This window comes from Parambassis ranga, chromosome 22 (assembly GCF_900634625.1).
Source record: "Parambassis ranga chromosome 22, fParRan2.1, whole genome shotgun sequence".
NCBI classification, from domain to species: Eukaryota; Metazoa; Chordata; class Actinopteri; family Ambassidae; genus Parambassis; species Parambassis ranga.
In genome coordinates this window covers 1,437,286-1,457,293 of record NC_041042.1, presented here as the reverse complement: position 1 = coordinate 1,457,293, position 20,008 = coordinate 1,437,286, and the positions used below count along the sequence as shown (strand labels likewise).

The 20,008-nt window shown below is 48.4% G+C and overlaps 1 protein-coding gene across 1 annotated transcript in view; it reads left to right on the top strand.

Moving 5' to 3' along the window:
• syne2b (spectrin repeat containing, nuclear envelope 2b) overlaps window positions 1-20,008 on the top strand; it is a 77,382-nt gene that overhangs the window by 55,899 nt on the left and 1,475 nt on the right. Inside the window, exons 102-127 of the mRNA XM_028395971.1 lie at window positions 213-395; window positions 561-668; window positions 1,022-1,176; window positions 1,293-1,440; window positions 1,526-1,620; window positions 1,714-1,945; window positions 2,103-2,297; window positions 2,761-2,865; window positions 3,410-3,565; window positions 5,313-5,471; window positions 6,060-6,226; window positions 11,361-11,523; window positions 13,094-13,281; window positions 13,368-13,518; window positions 16,354-16,536; window positions 16,929-17,066; window positions 17,143-17,337; window positions 17,412-17,718; window positions 18,045-18,113; window positions 18,335-18,453; window positions 18,531-18,660; window positions 18,736-18,947; window positions 19,017-19,217; window positions 19,291-19,419; window positions 19,571-19,762; window positions 19,935-19,978. Of these exons, the coding sequence (XP_028251772.1) occupies window positions 213-395; window positions 561-668; window positions 1,022-1,176; window positions 1,293-1,440; window positions 1,526-1,620; window positions 1,714-1,945; window positions 2,103-2,297; window positions 2,761-2,865; window positions 3,410-3,565; window positions 5,313-5,471; window positions 6,060-6,226; window positions 11,361-11,523; window positions 13,094-13,281; window positions 13,368-13,518; window positions 16,354-16,536; window positions 16,929-17,066; window positions 17,143-17,337; window positions 17,412-17,718; window positions 18,045-18,113; window positions 18,335-18,453; window positions 18,531-18,660; window positions 18,736-18,947; window positions 19,017-19,217; window positions 19,291-19,419; window positions 19,571-19,762; window positions 19,935-19,978 (4,124 nt within the window). The remainder of the gene's footprint in view (window positions 1-212; window positions 396-560; window positions 669-1,021; window positions 1,177-1,292; window positions 1,441-1,525; window positions 1,621-1,713; window positions 1,946-2,102; window positions 2,298-2,760; window positions 2,866-3,409; window positions 3,566-5,312; window positions 5,472-6,059; window positions 6,227-11,360; window positions 11,524-13,093; window positions 13,282-13,367; window positions 13,519-16,353; window positions 16,537-16,928; window positions 17,067-17,142; window positions 17,338-17,411; window positions 17,719-18,044; window positions 18,114-18,334; window positions 18,454-18,530; window positions 18,661-18,735; window positions 18,948-19,016; window positions 19,218-19,290; window positions 19,420-19,570; window positions 19,763-19,934; window positions 19,979-20,008) is intronic.

Below are 20,008 nucleotides of genomic sequence, written 5' to 3'. Positions count from 1 at the left end.
TTGTTAATTATAATATATTGATATATTTGCACTTAATAATAAGTGATATAATGATTAGCCTGTTAATTTTATTTGATTATATTATAGTTACATTTTTAGCTGTAAACTTACTGTAATTAATTTGATTGCCGTTGCTAGGCAAAGGCTGTCCGTCCTCTGACTGGTGTCCTCTGTCCTCTGACTGGTGTCCTCTGTCCTCCTTTCTGTTTCAGAGCCTGCTGCAGAAGGCTGATGTTCTGCAGTCTGACCTGCAGGGGGTGCTGGAGGCCTCTAAGAGCTTGATTGGGCACCTGGAACCTTCAGCTGCTGGCCTGGTCCAATCAGAGAGCCGCTTGTTGTCACGTGGAGTCCTGCAGCTCAGCCAAAAGTTATCAGGGAAGCTGGGTCACCTGCAGGTAACATGAATGAATGTACGAAGGAATGAGTGCTGTGAACAGATGGGAAGATAATTACTGGACGTTCTCAGGTTTCTGTTCAGTTTACAGCTGATGTTTGTTTACCAAGTGTCACACTGACCCATAAACTAGAACCATGTGACGTGTCTGTCTGTGTGTCTGTAGGAGGAGCTTCAGCGGCTGCAGGAGTTTGGAAACGATCTGGAGCTGTTGGAGGGAAGTCTGCAGGTTTGGCAGCAGCGTGTGGAGAATGTGGCTCACACTGCAGACCAGGTGAGACCGCATGGATGGATGAATGGATGAATTAGTTAATTAATTTATTAATTTATTGATTTATTAATTCATTAATTGAGAGAGCCCTCTGTGTGTTGTTGTTAAAACGTGTTTTCTGTGGACTGTTAGAGGAGCTTCAGCTTCAGTTTTCATCAGACGTCAGTGGATCATATGTTCGATCGTTCAAATACCAAATGATTTATAAATATCTAGAAATCGAGGGAAGCAAACAGGAAGACAGAGAACTGAATGAGGCCAGTGGGACACACCTGTAGACTGTAATCTCCTCCTCCACTCTTGTGTGTGTGTGTCTGTGTGTGTGTTGTTGTGATCCCTCTGCCATATGTCTCCAGTCTGGCCTCCTGGAGCTGAGCGGCCTGTCTGCTGACCTGGACGTGCTGAACGAGCTGAGCTGCAGCCTGACGCTGGGTGACGCTGCCGCACGCCGCCTCCAACGCCTCAACCGGCGCTGGGCCGACACCTCCGCACAGACGGAGGAGGCCTGCAGGTGAGGGGGTGGGGCCTGCAGCGACACACACACACAGAGGAGGGATGTGTCACATGACACCACACATCTCACCTGTAGTTTAAAGAGTTAATCTGTGGGACATGCTGTGTGTGCAGTGCACTGCAGACGGAGACGCTCAGGCAGCAGAGCTTTGAGCAGAAGTGTGAGAGCTGGATGTCCTTCCTGCAGAGGATGGAGGACGGTCTGGCTGTAGATGTTGCCACCTCATACTCCGGCCTTCGAAGGCAGCTCTGCACTCACAAGGTATCAAACAGCACTCACACTCACACACACACACACACACACACTCACACACACAGACTCACCCTGATCTGTGCTGCTGTGTCAGAGGTTTCAGGCTGAGCTGTCTATCGGCCATCAGATCCTGCATTCAGTCATCACAGAGGCGCTCCACCTGCTGCAGAGAGGAGAGGTGGAGGACCGGTGAGAGGCTTCCCTCTATTCATTTCTGACTTTAAGCCAGAACCCTCCGTCCTGTTCGCAGCTTAGATATGAAAATCTTTGTCATGTATCCAGGAGCGACTTCATCCTGAAGCTGGCCCAGCTGCGGGAGCACTGGCAGGGGGCGGTGCATCGGGCTGACCAGCGGCGCTCCCTGGTGGAGGGGCTGGTGAAGCACTGGCACCTGTACAGCCGCAGCCTGAGGAAGCTGCAGCGGTTCCTGACGGACACGCAGACCCTCCTCCCCCCCGCTGGGCCGCCCCGCGGCAGCCTGCAGCAGCTCCGGCGCTCCCTGCAGGACCTCCAGGTGAGCAGATGTAAAACGCCGTTAATCATCCAGGTGTTGATGGGAGCTTTAATCAGGAGGAGTATCTGTTCAACAGCTGATTGTATTTATATCAAAAGACATGAAAGCCTTTGATTAGCCAGCAGCTCTTAACCAGCTCAGGTTCTCTCCTCCTCAGCACACAGAGCTGCTGTTCCAGAGGTATCAGAGCAGCTTCATCCACACTCTGGAGGTCGGCCGGCAGCTCTTCTCCATGGGGGACGACAAGACGCAGACTCAGCTGCAGGCGGACCTGGGGACGCTGCAGGAGGAGTGGGACAACCTGCACGGCCTGCTGGGCAGAAGGATGGACCTCACCGAGGCCATCATCAAGGTAAGCAGCCACCTGATGTGTCACTGCTCGACATAGCAGGAGAAGCTGTCGGTCCTCGCTGGGACTGGGATTTAAGATCACTGAACCCATCCATATTGATCTTATTTGCTTTGAAATACTAAATTAATACATTTTAGAAACTGGAATTCTAGCGCTTTGAATTATTTTTGTGAATTTCAGTTTTTTCCTGAAAGTTGAGTGATTTTGTTTTTGATGTTTTGGAAAATCCTTTGTATATTGTAGATGTTTATTGTAAACCTGATGTGGACCTCTTGTGGATTCTGTCTGGACCCTCCCTGACTGTGAAGCCTCCTCCTCTTTCTGTTGGCCTCAGCGACCATGTTAATCCCATCTGTTCTCATTAATGACATATTAAGGCAGCTGTGATGTCGCTCTCGCAGTCAGATCTGCTGCTTATTGATCAGTGTTGTGATTAACGAGCGTTTCCTGTGCTGCGTGTCAGAACTGGGAGTGCTGCGAGGCCGGCCTGGCAGACAGCGTGCTGCAGCTGAAGGACGTGAAGACCAGACTCAACCAGTCGATGCCAGAGGGCGAGAAATTCAACAAGGTACATCACTGCAGCAACACACGCTCCGACTTACACAGCAGGACTCTGATTGGCTGGTTTCACCTCAGGGGCGGGGCCAAGTGGCTAAGTAACTTAGGACTATATCCTGCAAGACTCTCTCTGCTTCACTATGTTGTGTTTACTCTGATTACATGAATTTAGATGATTGAGTTTTTTAGCAGAACCTTTTTTCTTGTTTTAATTTTCCACGTTCTGTGAAACCTCTCTGAACTTCAGGACAAACTTTACACACTTTGTTTCCTCATGAAGCCAAAGTCAAGTTTGAAACAGGTTTGACTCAGAGCTCATCCCCTCTGACCCATCAGAGTCTTTATCCTCCCCCCCGTCCCTCCCCCTCCACACGCTCGCTCCTCCCCCAGCCCGGCCCTTAATCCCCCTCTGTGGGCGTGGTGAAGTGCAGAGAAAAGCCTGACAGAGATAGAAGAGGGGAGCGAGCCGGGGTGGAGTGGGAGTCCCTGACACTCAGTTGTGGTGGTCGTTGTGGTGTGTGTGTTTCTGTGTGCGTGTGTGTTATGGTATGCAGGAGAACGGGCACTCGCTGGAGGACTGGGCCGAGAGCCTGACGGAGCTGAGCGCCATGAAGACGGACCTGTCGCAGTACATCATCGCCGACGACGTCCTGCTGCTGCAGGAGCAGGTGGAGTACCTGCACTGCCAGTGGGAGGAGCTCTGCCTGAAGGTCAGTCTGACTCACCCGCTCACCCACTCACCCACCCGTGTAAATACACTGTGTGAACACAAGTAAACAGACTCCAGGTGCAGCTTGCTGGTTAGTTTTTAGTTGCAGTTGTGGAACTCTTGATGCTGCAGTCTGCTGAACGGTTGTTTGCATCATTGATTGATTGTCCCTGATAAATCCATCAATGTGTTCTGACATTTGATGGACAAACCAGTGAAAATGTCCTGACACTGTCCCTGTTTCCAGCCGAACAGTCCAAACCTCCATTCACTGACTTACTGTTGCAGCTTTAGAGCAGATGATGAGTCTGCAGAAAAAAACTCAAAGAAATGATCCTCACGGTTTGATGTGGAGGAACTCTGCTCTGACACCATCGCCCTTCATCAGACAGAGGCTGGACAGGAAGCAGAAACATGGAGGGCCTGTGTCCACATGCTTCTGTCCATACAGTGTATATCAGTGCTTCTGTCTGGGACGTGTCTGTAAAGTGAAACTCTTCTTCTTTTGTTGTTTAGGGTGAATTTTATTTTATTTTATTACTGAGAAAATACTTATTGAGCCTTTTAGATCAATGTTACCATCACAGGTCAGCAGAAACACTTTGAGTCCTGTTGTCAGAGTCCTGTGTGTGTGTGAGTGTGTGTGTGTGTGTGAGATAGTATTGGACAGCAGCTGCAGGGTGAAAAAAAGGTGACTCGTAAAACTTGTTGCTGTGATTGTGTGTAAAGTTTCTTTGTCTGCTGCCTAAAAGCCGTTAATGAGAAGTTAAGTTCGTAAATCTCAGCCAAGCTCTAAAGAGACCAGCAGGTCTGTGTGTGTGTGGAGGGAGGAGGTGAAGGGCATTGTGGGAAAGAAGAGAACAGATGGTGACAGCAGAGAAATGTAGTAATGAGCTGAGGGGCTTCAGGAAGACGAGCATGGAAACCAGTTTCAGTGGGGGGGAGGGGAGGCGATGAGACCCACTCTCACTCACTCACTGTGTGTGTGTGTGTGTGTGTGTGTGTGTGTGTGTGTGTGTGTGTGTGTGTGTGTGTGTGTGTGTGTGTGTGTGTGTGTGTGTGTGTGTGTGTGTTTCATCCAGCAACTAAAAACAAACTGAGTGTCTTAGAAGGGTTGATTGAAAAGTCTGTGTCCTGACATCATCATCATGGGGACCGTTGATCTCCTCCAGAAGCTAGGAGAGTCTGTCCACTTCCTGTTTATATCTGTGCACTGAACGTGGCTGCAGTTCACCTAGAGGGCGCTGTGAGTGAGAAAACTAGAGCTGGATTATTTACATCTGCTTCTGGACAAAAAGCTCAGGTTTTTGCTAATATAGCTCTTCTCTAGCCCATGAAACACTAGCATGCTGCTAATGGCTGCTGATTGGTCAGTTCGGATTAGGATCCTCCCTCCATGGCAGCCGGAGTCTTCACATATATGTCTCTATAGGGGCTCTGCTGCTGCTGGCTGATGTGTCCAATCAGAACAGAGGATGCTGGGAAGTGGCCCAGGGTGATGTCACAGGATTTTCAGATAAAATCTGAATTTTAAATGGGCCCAGTTCAGATCATTGTCCATTCATTGTAATGTTTCATTGTTGCGTGTCCATCCTCCGACCCGTCTGCAGCACAACCATCCACTCAGCACGGGTCAGATTAATATGAGTGATGCATTCATAACAGGAAGCCTCAGATTACACATGTAAGCGTCTTAAGAGGCAAACAAAGCTCATTGAAGTTCTGTCCTCCGATCCTCTTTGTGTCAGGTGTCCCTGCGCAAACAGGAGATCGCCGACCGCCTCAACGCCTGGATCATCTTCCACGAGAAGAACAAGGAGCTGTGCGAGTGGCTGACGCAGATGGAGAACAAGGTGGCGCACAGCTCCGACCTCAACATCGAGGAGATGGTGGAGAAACTCAAGAAGGTGAAAGCAAACTACATTTCAATCATGAAAGTGCCTCCATTATACCTTATATATAAAGTATACACGATTTAAGTTCTGTTCCAGCCCTCAAGTGGATGTTTGAGGAACTGCAGTTTAAAAAGCTCCTCCCACTTCACAGCTGTCTTAATAAATAAAACTGGACTGGACTGGTGGACTGTGAGCTCGGGGTCTGGTTTTGGGTGGGGTTTCCTGCTGTGTCAGTGTGGGTCGGGTCAGCCGTGGATCTGCTGTGGTGGTCTGGCCTTTTCAGAAAGCTGTGAACTGCTCCCTGATTGTTGGTGGCGACAGCTGTTTCAGGCCCACGCGGGTCTGTTTTGTGTTGAGTTCCTAGCCCCCCCTTGTGTTGTATTTGTCACGGTGTCACTCCCAGCTGTGAAGGGGGTACAGAGGCTGCTGCTGAAACCAAACGTACTGCCCTGATGAGGGGCTTTAACCCTTCTCAGTCTATAGAGCTTTAAACTCTGACAGTCAGACTTTTTACAGCTGTACCACAAAATCCACACAAAGACTCCTGTTAGAAATGTGAGCCGTCATTCATTCATTCCTTTTTATCTCTTCTTGGATCAGGACTGCATGGAGGAGATCAACCTCTTCAGTGAGAATAAAACCCACCTGAAGCAGCTGGGCGAGCAGCTCATCACCGCCAGCAACAAGACGAAGGAGACCGAGATCAACGACAAGCTGAAGGACGTCAACGACCGCTGGCAGCACCTGTTCGACCACATCGAGGCCAGGTAGGAACATAAAGGATGAGGGGGGCTGTCCTAAAGCCTGCCTGATCCCTGATTAATCCAGATATGGGCAAAGACTTGCCGCATATATATCAATTGACTCCACCCATAAGAGGCCTCTGGAGGAACTGCAGGTCACATGACTGGTGTGTTCAGTCCAGGTCTTTGGGGGCTTGCATTAGCATGCTAATAGTCAAGGATGCTAAATGAGAATGAATATGAATCTTTGTACATGTGGGAGCTTTCATTCATGGTGTGGTTTAGCATACTGCAGTTAGCATGTTTGGCTAGCATTTAGCATAACAACAACTAGCATTCAGCCTAATGTTTGACATCCTGACGGTGATATCACAGCATTTTTGGGACTATGCACTTACTTATGATGATGATGGTGATGATCATGACATGATAGGATTCTTTCAGTGAAATCTCACCTCCTCCTTTTATAGCTGTGGTTCATATGATGCAGTTAATCAATAACCAAACAAACAGCTCCTCAGAAAGTGACACTTTACAGATTTCTCTGTTTTTAAAGTGTTCCTGCAGCCGCACAGAGAGGATAACACGCTGTAGTCTGAGGCTGTAGTCTGAGGCTGGGCGGGGCTGGCGCTGTAGTCTGACGCTGTAGTCTCAGGCTGTAGTCTCAGGCTGTAGTCTCAGGCTGTAGTCTGAGGCAGGGCGGGGCTGACGCTGTAGTCTGACGCTGTAGTCTCAGGCTGTAGTCTCAGGCTGTAGTCTCAGGCTGTAGTCTCAGGCTGTAGTCTGAGGCAGGGCGGGGCTGACGCTGTAGTCTGAGGCCGGGTGGGGCTGATCTTCACCGCTCTGAAGGTCTGGCTCTTTTGTTGGCACAGATTATTTTCCTGCTGCGGTTCAACACGTGCAGCTTTATCTGAGCGCTGCTGGAGCACCGCTGTAATTCCTGTGTAGCTACAGATTAGTGCTGGAACAGCTCAGAGGATGGAGTGATATTATTTTATTAATCCATAGATGTGGAGCTCTTTGCTGCACAGAGAGGAGCGCTGGCTGTGGGCAGGGAGCCGCTGGAACATCTGCCTCTGTAGCCGCTGAGCTGCATGTGAGATGCTAGTGACAGGAACAAGGTGCACATGGCACACATTCATGTTCTGAAAACAACAGTTACCCTCCTGACTCAGCTAACAAAATCAGCAACCCCAGAGTCACAGCTGCATGCTTCACTTAGCTTGCTTACTTTTAACATTGTCACTGGCAAAACACTTAAGGGCCAATTATCCAGGTTTTATCAGTGCACGTCAGCCTGTGTCTGAGTCCTGAGTGCAGCTTTTTGCTTCATTATTTCATTGGTAACATGAGTTTGGAGGTTCAGTCTGGATAATGACATGTTCTCTGCTCTAACAGCGCTGAGCTCAGAGAGCAGCCTCCTGCATTAGGGCAGGTTTATCATCTTTTTAGGAACCTTGCCTTCCCCCAGTCAAACAGTTCAGTCATTATGAGCTGCCGTGCTTGTTTGCCGTGCAGCAGGGTGGATGTGGGGGGTGGAGTGCTCTTCGATTAGTGCTACATCTCCGGCAAGCGGCGGGTTCCAACTGATGAGTCCTGTTTAGTGACTGTGTCCAGCAGATCAGAGCGAGCTGAACACAGATGGGTTAAAGCGGCGGTGTGGGTGGGGGAGGGAGGAGACTTATCCTCCGGGAGAATGACTGACTTAGAGCGGCCATATGGCAGCTGTGTGGTGGATACTGTGTCTGTCCCCAGGATCTGCGTCTCGTTACTTTACACTCAGTCTGATATTAACCTCTTACTCAGTATTTGCACAAAAAAATCACAAACTACACAGTTCATCTGCATTTCTCAGCTCAGCTAAGAAGCCATGGTTGACACCCCCCCCCCTCAGGGACTGACCAGCGCAACAAGGCTAAGCCTGCTAATGAGTCGCCACCCAGCAGCTGTGATGGAATCTGCAGCCGTCACACTAAAGCGCGGCCCGTCAGAGAACATGACTCTCTGTGGTGGGCTCACATTTCATGTCTGAGATCATCCCAAAGATGGTGGAGACCAGGGGAGACCTCCGTCAGGGTCAGCATGTCTTCTGCTGCAGTGAGGGGGTAAAGCTAAGCTAAACTGATAAATGTCAGGAGCCTCGCTGCACTCAGGGCCACTCGAGCCGCTTACAGTGATCAGAGGACCAGAAAATCTGTCTGATCATAGTAGTGATACATCACCTAAAAACTCACTGATGAGGAGCAGCTTTACTGTAGATAAAAGTTCACCTCACTAAAATGACGCCTTGAGTTTGACACATGTGGTTTAGATACAGCAAAGTATATATGTGTGTGTGTGTGTATCAGATCTTTACGTTCATTCAGAGCTCAGCTCAGTCTCAGTCAGGAGGTTCAGAGTGGATGTTGTTGTGAGAGGTTTGTTGTGTTCGAAGCGTCACAGTCCCCCACCACTAACACTTGTCTCCATGACAACACGCTCAGTGTCCACTTGAACATGGAGCTGAGTGGTCGTAAATACAGACTTTATTTTTGTCTTCATGGTAAAAAACAGTAAAAGTGTGTGTGCGCCTGCCGTGAGGACCAACATCTGCCTCACGTGCATCTCATCCAGACAATGAGCCCGGCGGTCCCTCAGTGCCTGGAGGCTCCCGCCGGCACAAAGCTTTGTGTCAGCAGACGGCAGCTGCTGGGCCGGGTGACGGAGCACCGGTTTGTTTTGGGAGGACAAAGGCGAGCGGCGGGCCAGTGTCAACGCACCTAATCCCTCCGCGAGTCAAACTCCAGCCGTCATCTGCTGTAAGACAAAGACTGAGGGACTGAGTCAGCTCCTCTGCAGCTCCGTCAGGGCCGCTTATCCAAACTAGTGACACAGTGCTGCTGGACTCTGGCAGAGCACCCACTACTGACTCACTGCTGCTAAACACCGAGTTATGTCCAGCAGCTACACATGCACTGCTGGACTCAGACTGTCCCTGCTGGACTCAGACTGTCCCTGCTGGACTCAGACTGTCCCTGCTGGACTCAGACTGTCCCTGCTGGACTCAGACTGTCCCTTCTGGACTCAGACTGTCAGTGCTGGACTCAGACTGTCCCTGCTGGAGTCAGACTGTCCCTGCTGGACTCAGACTGTCCCTGCTGGAGTCAGACTGTCCCTGCTGGACTCAGACTGTCCCTGCTGGACTCAGACTGTCAGTGCTGGACTCAGACTGTCAGTTGTCGCCTGTCGTAGAATCGTGTGTTGTTTCACCTCAGCTGTGACAAATCAATTATAGACATTATTTAGAAAATGTAAATTTTAGTAATTAGGTGAAACCTTCTCTTTGTAAGGAGTGCCTTTTTTCTCATTGATGCTAGCTTCTTTGCTAAGTTGCTAACTTCAGCTTCTTTGCTTATAAATGACACAAATAACAAACAGCAACATTTTATCTGGACTAGCCTGCTGTCCCTAGCTAACAAGTCCCACAGTGTGAATTTTCAGCTAACAGCAAATCAATGTAGGAACCAAATCAATTTATTAACGCCATTGTGGGACTAATAAAGGTTCTTAATCAGCCACTGAGCTAATTAAAAAAACTGCAGTTCACATAACGTCCACGGGTGGCGCTGTTTTCTGATTAGTTCTTTTTGAAAGTCATGTTTAAATAAAAAGCTACATCGTAGAAGAGATCAATGTAAGAATAGATTATTATTAAAGAACCAGCTGTTTGTAACATCTGGAGGAGGATGCAGGGAGGAGGGGCAGGCAGCCTGCAGAGGAGGAGGAGGAGGAAGAGTAGAGGGGAGGGATGGAGGGGTGAGCATGCTTGTTAGCAGAGGAGCCATCAGCATGAAGTAGCTTCCTCACCAGCCTGTAAGTATCTCTTGTCCTGATCCCGAGCCGCCATCACGCCCAGCCACACCGAGCCGGCGGACAGAGCAGAGCCAGGGCTTTGTTAGGATAAAGAGGAGGAGGAGGAGGAGGTGCAGGGCTGGGAGACGGGGGATGGTCGGGCTTTTGTCGGCGTCGGCATGTAGGCAGGCAGACACACACGTCGAAGCATCAGAGCACATCCAGCTTCAGATGTGTGTGTGGTGGCGTGTGATGAGCGGGCAGTGTGTGTGGACGTGTAGAGCTTCGGTTCAGAAACCTCCCACGCCTCCTGAAACCCTGCGGCGGACATGTTTCCAGTGCCAGGCTGCTGACCAGTTAGACAACAGTCTAATGTAACATGTAGAAGCAGAGGGCGGTGTGTGCTGCACAGTGTGCACACTGAGCTCAGGCAGGAAGTTTAAATGGTTAATTCCAGCGTTCACGTCCTGAGAGAAGAAGTTTCAGACGAGAACAACAAGCAGCAATGATGAGTTATTTTCATGTCACCTGTCACTGTGAGCACGGCTGGCTGTGGAGCTTCAGAGGAATATGGTGCTGTGAGACATCCGATTATTGGAGTGGGGTGTTTCACACACTGCAGTGTCACCGCCTCAGTGTGTGTGTGTGTGTGTGTGTGTGTGTGTGTGTGTGTGTGTGTGTGTGTGTGTGTGTGTGTGTGTGTGTGTGTGTGTGTGTGTGCAGAGGAATGGAGTGATGTAGGTCACTGTCCTTAGAGCTGAACTGGAATGCAGCCCCTCTCTCTCTCTCTCTCTCTCAGACACTGGTCAGATGTAGGTCAGTCTCAGCTCCTGTGTATAATGGCTCCTGTTGTGTCATAATGTGAGAGCGATGGCAGTGCTACACACACACACACACACACACACACACACAGTGGCAACTAATCTGTGCTGCAGAGCTGAGCCGTCCCGGGGTGGTGGGTGGAGTCTTACCTGGGCTGCGTCTCAAACCGGATTCTCTTCCAAAGAGTTATGACCTCAAAATCCAGCAGACCCTGCTCCTGGCGTGTGAGGCCTGTTCATGTGCTGTGCTGTGGTTTGTGGTGCCTGGTTAGATCTGAGCTGAGTCTTTCTGTCCTCTGATCCAGCTGAACTGAGCCTCGCATGTTTCTGGATGTTTGGATTGAATCATGTTGTTGTTTTCCTGATGTATGAAGCTCAGACATTAGATAACAGCCAGTTAACTGTGTGTGTGTATTATCAGTGCAAAGGTTACAGCTGCACACTCGGGGTTAAATAAGATAAGCCGTGCCGCTGTAAGTTAGTTTCTGCTGTGTGTGTCCGTGCAGGGTGAGGAAGCTGAAGGAGACGCTGGTGACGGTGCAGCAGCTCGAGAAGAACATGAGCAACCTGCGGACGTGGCTGTCCCGCATCGAGGCCGAGCTGGCCAATCCGGTGGTCTACAGCGTCTGCCACAGCGACGAGATCCAGAGGAAGCTCGCCGAGCAGCAGGTGAGGCTCTAAACCCGGCGCAGGCCCAGGAAGAGGAAAGAGCGGCTCCATTCAGGCAGCTGTTAGTGAAGAGGAAAGCTTCAGCACACCTGGGTTTAAAGCCTTTGTGCTGCGGCCACCCTGTAGAGGTCCAAAGAGCCGGAACATGAGCTGTTTGTGAGGCAGGAAGCTGTCAAGCTGGGCTGAGGGACTGTAAATGCACCGAGAGCAGGACTCGGGTAAAAAAAGGACGAAATGTTAGGTCCATTTGTCTGAGCTGAACTGATACTTTACTAAAAAGCTAAAAGTCCTCGGTTAGAGAGGAGGAGGAGGAGGAGGAGGAGGAGGAAGAGGAGGAGGAGGAGGAGGAGGAGGAGGAGGAGGAGGAGTGCTCATACAGAGGATGAAGGAGGCTTTTAGAGAGCTCATGATCTGATCCTTGTGTCTGCACTTCCTGTTTACACACATTCTAAATGTTTCCAAATTCTCCAACAACAGGCTCAAATTTAATTTTTTTTTTTCTTTAAAATGTTATCGAAATTCACAGAAGTCATATTCAGTCAGTCAAATTTTGGTCTTTCCGATGGTCTTTAAATGCATCATCTATGGTGTGTGATCTAAAAAAAAAAAAAAAGTTAAAATTCTCTTTTTGCCTAAAGTCCTGTCCTCCTCAGCACCCAGCAGGAAGCCATGATGGAGTCACATGACCAACACTCAGAGAGTCTCTGTCTGAGCTGCAGACAGGATGGAGTGTGTGTGTGTGTGTGTGTGTGTGGTCAGAGGTTCGGAGGGTTAAACTCAGCCTCTCTGGTCTTTACAGCTTGTTTGTCTCTTTTCTCTAAACTTTTAAAGTGCCTCTAACTTGTCAGGCCGACTGCGTTCTGACATTTTTAGTCTGGGAAAATGCTGCTGAAATGGCACGTGGACATTTTTCTGTCCTGCTAACAGGACACATTTCCTGTGTTGATGCTGGATTGTGTGTCGAGCGCAAATGTGTAAAAAAAAAATCCTTGCAGCGCAGCAGGTAAAAAAAAAAAAAAAAAGGTTGAAATCTGCCAAACAAATAGTGCTGGGCCTGGATCTGGACAGACGTCTGGAGGAAAGTAAACGTTGCCAATTATAAAGCAAAAAAAGAGACAGATGTAGGAGACAGACAGAGAAGCTGAGAGCGGAGACTGACGGAGAAACAGGACTTCTCCTCCGCCCGGACTCTCCATTAGAGGATGAGGGACAGCTGAAATGACTCCTGTGTGGATAGGCTTTTTAAGCTTTCACCTGTCGCCATGGCAACCCACAGAGTGGTTGCCACAAAAGAAACAGGTGTAAAAATTGTGTTTTTAAAAAAATGTTGAAAAGAAAAAGAAGTTAAAGAATAAAGTTTTTCATCTTTGTCAGGATTTATGTTGCACCTTGGGTTCCTCTGTGAGTGGAGTTATGACTTTCTTCAGCTCCTCAAACATGTGGTCACGTGTGGATTTGTCAGAAGGTGAATCTGGCCGTGCGGCTGCCAGATTCACTCTTCTTATCACTGAGCTGTGTGAGCGTCCCCCTGGCTTGGTGAGTGCTGACGGTGTCTCTGTTGGACCTGCAGGACCTTCAGCGGGACATCGAGCAGCACACGGAGAGCGTGGCCTCGGTGCTGACGCTCTGCGACGTCCTGCTCCACGATGCCGACGCCTGCGGCAGCGACTCAGAGAGCGACTCCATCCAGCAGACCACCCGCAGCCTGGACCGCCGCTGGAGGAACATCTGCGCCATGTCCATGGAGAGGAGGATGAGGTGAGGGCCAGCGCACACTCATCACCCACCACACGCCGTTTTACTGTCATCACAGCAGAGAAGAGTGAGTGTGCTGTTGTTCTCAGGATCGAGGAGACCTGGCGTCTCTGGTGTAAGTTCCTGGAAGACTACTCTCGCTTTGAGGACTGGCTGAAGACAGCCGAGCTCACTGCCGCCAGCCCCGACTCTGCTGACGTCCTCTACACCAGCGCCAAGGAGGAACTCAAGAAGTTTGAGGTGAGGAACCTTTATCAGCCTCTCACTGAAGTAACCTCTGATGTGTCGGCCTGAATTAGAAACACAGATTAGTGGCTGGTAATCTGGACTCTGCTGAAGGCCCTGGTCTCCATAGAAACAGGGACGCAGACTTGTAAACAGTGCTGCTTTACTCGGTGTGACACAGTGACCTACATGCTGTGACTTCATGAAGACACAAAATGACCACAAAGTTTTAAAAAACTATATATTGCACAAACTTTATGTTGCGGTTTGTCTTATTTTACTCTCAACACTTCTCTATAAAGAAAGGAAAAAAGATCATAGTAGCACATCAATAACATCATGGAGGAATCCACGATATATTATTAACTCCATTCTGTAAGTGTGGCCATGTGCAAAATACAGCCCTTTGAAATTTGAGCTATCTTTCTAGGTTTTTGGTCAGTTTCAGCTGTTACTGCACGGCCTCTGCTGCATGTAGGAATCTGCTGTTTGCTGCACAGGGTTAACTTTTCACATAGAATCAGGAAATCTAATCAAATGTGTCCTATCTGGAACAGTCTGGGCGTGATCAATGCCTAAAAATGGCCGAATACCAATAAACACAAACATTTGTCCAGCTTCCATTTCTTTATAAACCTGGAGTATTTTTTAATGAAACTCACTGTGGAGATAGAGGAGACCTTCTTTAACAATAATCCAGTGGAATATCTGCTACAGTTGTTATGGATTATTTATAGTAAATTTTTAAAAATGCAAAATTTCTCAAAAAGTTGGATTTTAGGGCCAATTCAACCTTCTATTTCTCCATAATCCTGCAGTATTTTTTCATAAAACTCAATGTGGTGATAGAGGAGACCTTCTTTAACAATAATTCAGTGAAATATCTACTGCAGTAATTATAGATTATTTATAGTGAATTCTTAAAAATGCAAACATTTTCAGAAAATTCGGATTTTAGGGCCAATTCAACCTTCTATTTCTTCATAATCCTGCAGTATTTTGTCATAAAACTCACTGTGGTGATAGAGGAGACCTTCTTTAACAATAATCCAGTGGATTTTCTACAGCAGTTTTTATGGATCATTTATAGTGAATTTTAAAAAATGCAAAACCTTTCAGAAAATTCAGATTTTAGGGCTAATTTAACCTTCCATTTCTCCATAATCCTGCAGTATGTTTTAATGAAACTCACTGTGGAGATAGAGGAGACCTTCTTTAACAATAATCCAGTGGACTTTCTACTGCAGTTGTTACAGATTATTTATAGTGAATTTTTAAAAATGCAAACATTTTCAGAAAATTCGGATTTTAGGGCCAATTCAACCTTCTATTTCTCCATAACCATGCAGTATTTTTTAATGAAACTCACTGTGGAGATAGAGGAGACCTTCTCTAACAATAATCCAGTAGAATATCTGCTACAGTTGTTATGGATTATTTATAGTTAATTTTTAAAAATGCAAAATTTCTCAAAAATCTGGATTTTAGGGCCAATTCAACCTTCTATTTCTCCATAATCCTGCAGTATTTTTTCAACTCACTGTGGAGATAGAGGAGATATTCTTTAACAATAATTCAGTGAAATATCTACTGCAGTAATTATAGATTATTTATAGTGAATTCTTAAAAATGCAAACATTTTCAGAAAATTCGGATTTTAGGGCCAATTCAACCTTCTATTTCTCCATAATCCTGCAGTATTTTGTCATAAAACTCACTGTGGTGATAGAGGAGACCTTCTCTAACAATAATCCAGTGGAATATCTGCTACAGTTGTTATGGATCATTTATAGTGAATTTTAAAAAATGCAAAATTTCTCAAAAAGTTGGATTTTAGGGCCAATTCAACCTTCTATTTCTCCATAACCATGCAGTATTTTGTCATAAAACTCACTGTGGAGATAGAGGAGACCTTCATTAACAATAATCCAGTGGACTTTCTACTGCAGTTGTTACAGATTATTTATAGTGAATTTTAAAAAATGCAAAACCTTTCAGAAAATTCAGATTTTAGGGCCAATTCAACCTTCTATTTCTCCATAACCATGCAGTATTTTTTAATGAAACTCACTGTGGAGATAGAGGAGACCTTCTCTAACAATAATCCAGTAGAATATCTGCTACAGTTGTTATGGATTATTTATAGTAAATTTTTAAAAATGCACAATTTCTCAAAAATCTGGATTTTAGGGCCAATTCAACCTTCTATTTCTCCATAATCCTGCAGTATTTTTCATAAAACTCACTGTGGAGATAGAGGAGATATTCTTTAACAATAATTCAGTGAAATATCTGCTGCAGTAATTATAGATTATTTATAGTGAATTCTTAAAAATGCAAACATTTTCAGAAAATTCGGATTTTAGGGCCAATTCAACCTTCTATTTCTTCATAATCCTGCAGTATTTTGTCATGAAACTCACTGTGGAGATAGAGGAGACCTTCTTTAACAATAATCCAGTAGAATATCTGCTACAGTTGTTATGGATTACTTATAGTAAATTTTTAAAAATGCAAAATGTCTCAGAAAATCTGATTTTAGGGCCAATTCAACCTTCTATTTCTCCATAATCCTGCAGTATTTTTTCATAAAACTCACTGTGGTGATAGAGGAGATATTCTTTAACAATAATCCAGTGGAATATCTGTTTCATCTTATATGGATGTTTTATAGTGAATTTTTAAAAAAACTTTCTCAAAAATTTTTTAAAAATGCTATTTTTCAATGAGAGTCCATGGGAGTTTAGTGCCAATTTAACTTCTGTAACAATAATCCAGTGAAATATCTGCTGTAGCAGCACATTCTGAATGTCTGACTTAATTTGTCTTTCCTTCCATTTTTCCTGTCAGGCGTTTCAGCGGCAGGTTCATGAGCGCCTCACTCAGCTGGAGCTGGTCAACAAACAGTACCGCCGCCTGGCCCGGGAGAACCGCACCGACGCAGCCAGCAAGCTGAAGGTCATGGTGCAGGAGGGGAACCAGCGGTGGGACAGCCTGCAGAGGAGGGTGGCAGCTGTGCTCCGCAGACTCAAGGTGAGGCACGAGGTCAAAGGTCATGAACTGAAAACACAGCTAAGACAGAAATGAAACATCAGCTGTAGCACCTGACTGCTCTCAGCTCCACCCTAAGCCGTCAGGATTTAGGTCACCGCTCAGAGGTGTGAGGCATCATGGTGCTGAGCAGATGGAGGATCTTCATGTTGATGTACTGGGGATCAGAGCTGCTTGACCTCAGTCCCATAAAACCACCTTTCTACGTTTTATTTCTTTGCGTCTTTGCTAGACCTTGATGAAGACATGAAGACAGGAAGCGGAACATTGTTAGCATGCAACAGTTTTGTGTATTTATGTAAATGTTCAGCCAGGTTTTAATCTGAGACTAAAATAAATTTGTCATTTTTTCACAATGTAAATCTGCTGCTCAGCACTTCACATCTCAGAGAGAAGACTTTGAGGGCACTCGTGAGGGGATCCTGGTCTGGCTCACAGAGATGGACCTGCAGCTCACCAACGTGGAGCACTTTTCTGAGAGCGACATCGAAGACAAGATGAGACAGCTGAATGTACGTCTGTCCTTAGGAGAGAAGCTCCGCCTCCTCTCGTGTTGCTGGCCATCTAACATGGGGTTGTTCTCTGCAGGGCTTCCAGCAGGAGATCACCCTGAACACCAACAAGATCGACGCCCTCATCGTGTTCGGGGAGAACCTGATCCAGAAGAGCGCTCCGCTGGACGCCGCGCTGATCGAGGACGAGCTGGAGGAGCTGCACTCGTACTGCCAGGAGGTGTTCGGCAGGGTGGCCCGCTTCCACCACCGCCTCGTCACCAGACGGCCGGTCAGCAGTCTGCCTGCTCCTGCAACACGGAGGATGAGAAGGTCCACGTTTACTCAATCTTTCTCGATCTGCAGGTTCTGGAGGAGGAGCGGGACCTGTCGGACCATGACACAGACCTGGACGACTCCCCCGACCTCACCAACAGGACTTCCTGGGCAGAGGCGAGGACGACGGGGGCGGAGGACGAAGCTCCAGCGGTGGGAGTCTCAGCTGGAAGGCAGGCCGTTTGCCACCTCCTGGCACCCCCCCTGGAGCGGTCTGGGAGGGAGACCCCCGTCAGCGTGGACTCCATCCCTCTGGAGTGGGATCACACCGTGGATGTGGGAGGCTCGTCATCGCATGAAGACGACGAGGACGCCACCTTCTTCAGTGCATTATCAGGTAAATACACTATAACTCCGGTTTCACTTCCTGTCACATGATCAGTCAGAATTACTTTATTTATCCCTTAGGGGAAATTCTTTAAGTCAGTGTGTTCTTATTGGTCCCTGCTTCTCTGTGGCAACAGCACCATCATGGCTACAAGCAAAGGGAAGTCAGACATGTTTGATTCGGGGAAAAAAGTTTAGAAGATGATTAGAATAAAGTGCTTTTTACCGCCAGGCGAACATGAGAGCTCCTCCGTTTGATGTTGAACTTTGAGCGTTTGCCTGCGTCGGTCACAGATCGTCCGTCAAGACGCCGCTAACGTCCGATCTTTCTTGCAGATGCGGCGGTCACAGAAAGCTCCGAGTCGTTCGTTAAAGCGACTGTCAGGGCAGTGAGAGCGGCCTCGGGTAGGCGCTCTGCCTCCTGCATCCTGTGTGCGTTTTTACAAACATCCCGCCTCCAGCCTCCATCTTACTCAGCTTGTTGACACTTTTCTTTACAGATCTGAACTCACGAAAGCTGCATGAGCATGTGCTGGATTTTATTTTGCATGTTACTGATCGACCCTTTTTTGAGTCATGTGAGGTTTGTTTCTTAACTCCGTTTCTGTGTGTGGTCTTTGTTGCAGTGAAGTCCGCGAGCGAGCCGCCCAGCTGGCACCAGCCCGGCTCCCCGCAGAGGAAGCGGCGTTCCCGACGAGTCATCCCAACACACACCAGCAGCAGCACCTTCCACCAGCAGGGCTACGTAAGCAAGCACACGCTCAGCTTCATGTGAGTCAGAGCTGGAAGGTTTACAGTGTGTGTGTGTGTGTGTGTGTGCAGGTGAAGCTGATGTCTGAGTGCAACGGCAGCATCGACAATGTAAAGAGAGTCAAACTGATCCTGAATGATGAGGAGGAGCTGGAGGAAGCAGGTCTGACCGCCGGCGCTGCCGGCAAACACAGCGGCACAGGTACGCCGGCAGAGCTCAGCTCACAGACGTCTCTGATTATTTCCTGGACTCACCGCTCTGACTCCATCTGCTCAGGAGTCATCGAGCGCTGGGAGCTGCTGCAGGCCAAGAACTTCACCAGCGAGTCGGACATCCAGCAGGACCTGGAGCAGTGGCAGAAGCTGAACTCCAACCTCTGTGATGTCACTTCCTGGCTGGGCCAGGTGCTGCCCGAGCTGGAGAGGCTGCAGAGGATCGCTCCGTCCACCAGCGTGCGAGACTTCGAGGTCAACATCAGGAAACTGAAGGTAACGCCGCCGCCGAGCGTGTGGGGACGCAGTCATCAGCTGTGGGTTAAAAACGTCTTTCCCTTCCAGGAGATGCAGAAATCCTTCAACAGCTACAAGTGTCTGATGATCTCCGTCAACCTGAGCAGCCGCCACTTCCAGCACGGCGACAGCGCCGAGCTGCAGGAGCTGCAGGAAGCGCTGAACTCAGCCAATCAGAGCTGGACGCAGGCGTGCAGCGGCCTGGAGAGCTGGGAGAGGAGGCTGCACTCTGCCCTCATGCAGTGTCAGGTCAGTCAGACACACACAGTCCAGGTCACACAAAGAGGGGCGGGACTCACCTCCTTCCCTCCTCCTCCTGCAGGAGTTTCACGAGACGCTGCGTTCACTGCTGCTGTGGCTCACTCAGGCCGAGACAACACTGGCTGGAGTGAAGATCAGCGACCCGGCGACTCCACGCTGCGCCCTGCTGGAGCACCGGGACGCCCTGATGGTGAGATTTCAGATTTCATGTGAACATTTTCTGAATGATCACCATGTGATTCCTCCATGAAGGTCGATTTACCTTTGGACGCTGTACGTACCAGGATGTTGTTTCAGCTCTGTAGTCTGAGTCCTGTGCTCTCTGTCGCCCCCTGCTGCAGGCTCTGCAGGAGGAACTGAACGGCCGGCGGCGGCAGGTCTCCTCGCTGCAGGACATCTCCTCCCAGCTCCTCCTGGAGGCCACCGCAGAGGACAGCGTGGAGGCCAAAGAGAAGGTCCACGTCATCGGCAACAAGCTGCACCTGCTGCTGCGACAGGCGGCTGCAGACCTGCACGCGCTGCGGGGACGCCTGGTAGGTCTGATGTGACGTCATGTGACCAGCAGACACGACAGTATCTGTCTGATGTGCAGCTTCCTGTAAATAGTAGTCAAAGACGATAAATCTTCTAGTCATGATTGTGCTGTTTCCATAGCGACGCAGGTCTTTATGGTGCTCACAGTGTGTTACTCTCACCTGATTTCAGGAGGATCCTGGTCTACAGGCAGCTACAGTCAGACAGCCAAGGAGGTGAGTCCTTCAGTCCTTTGAGTCAAACTA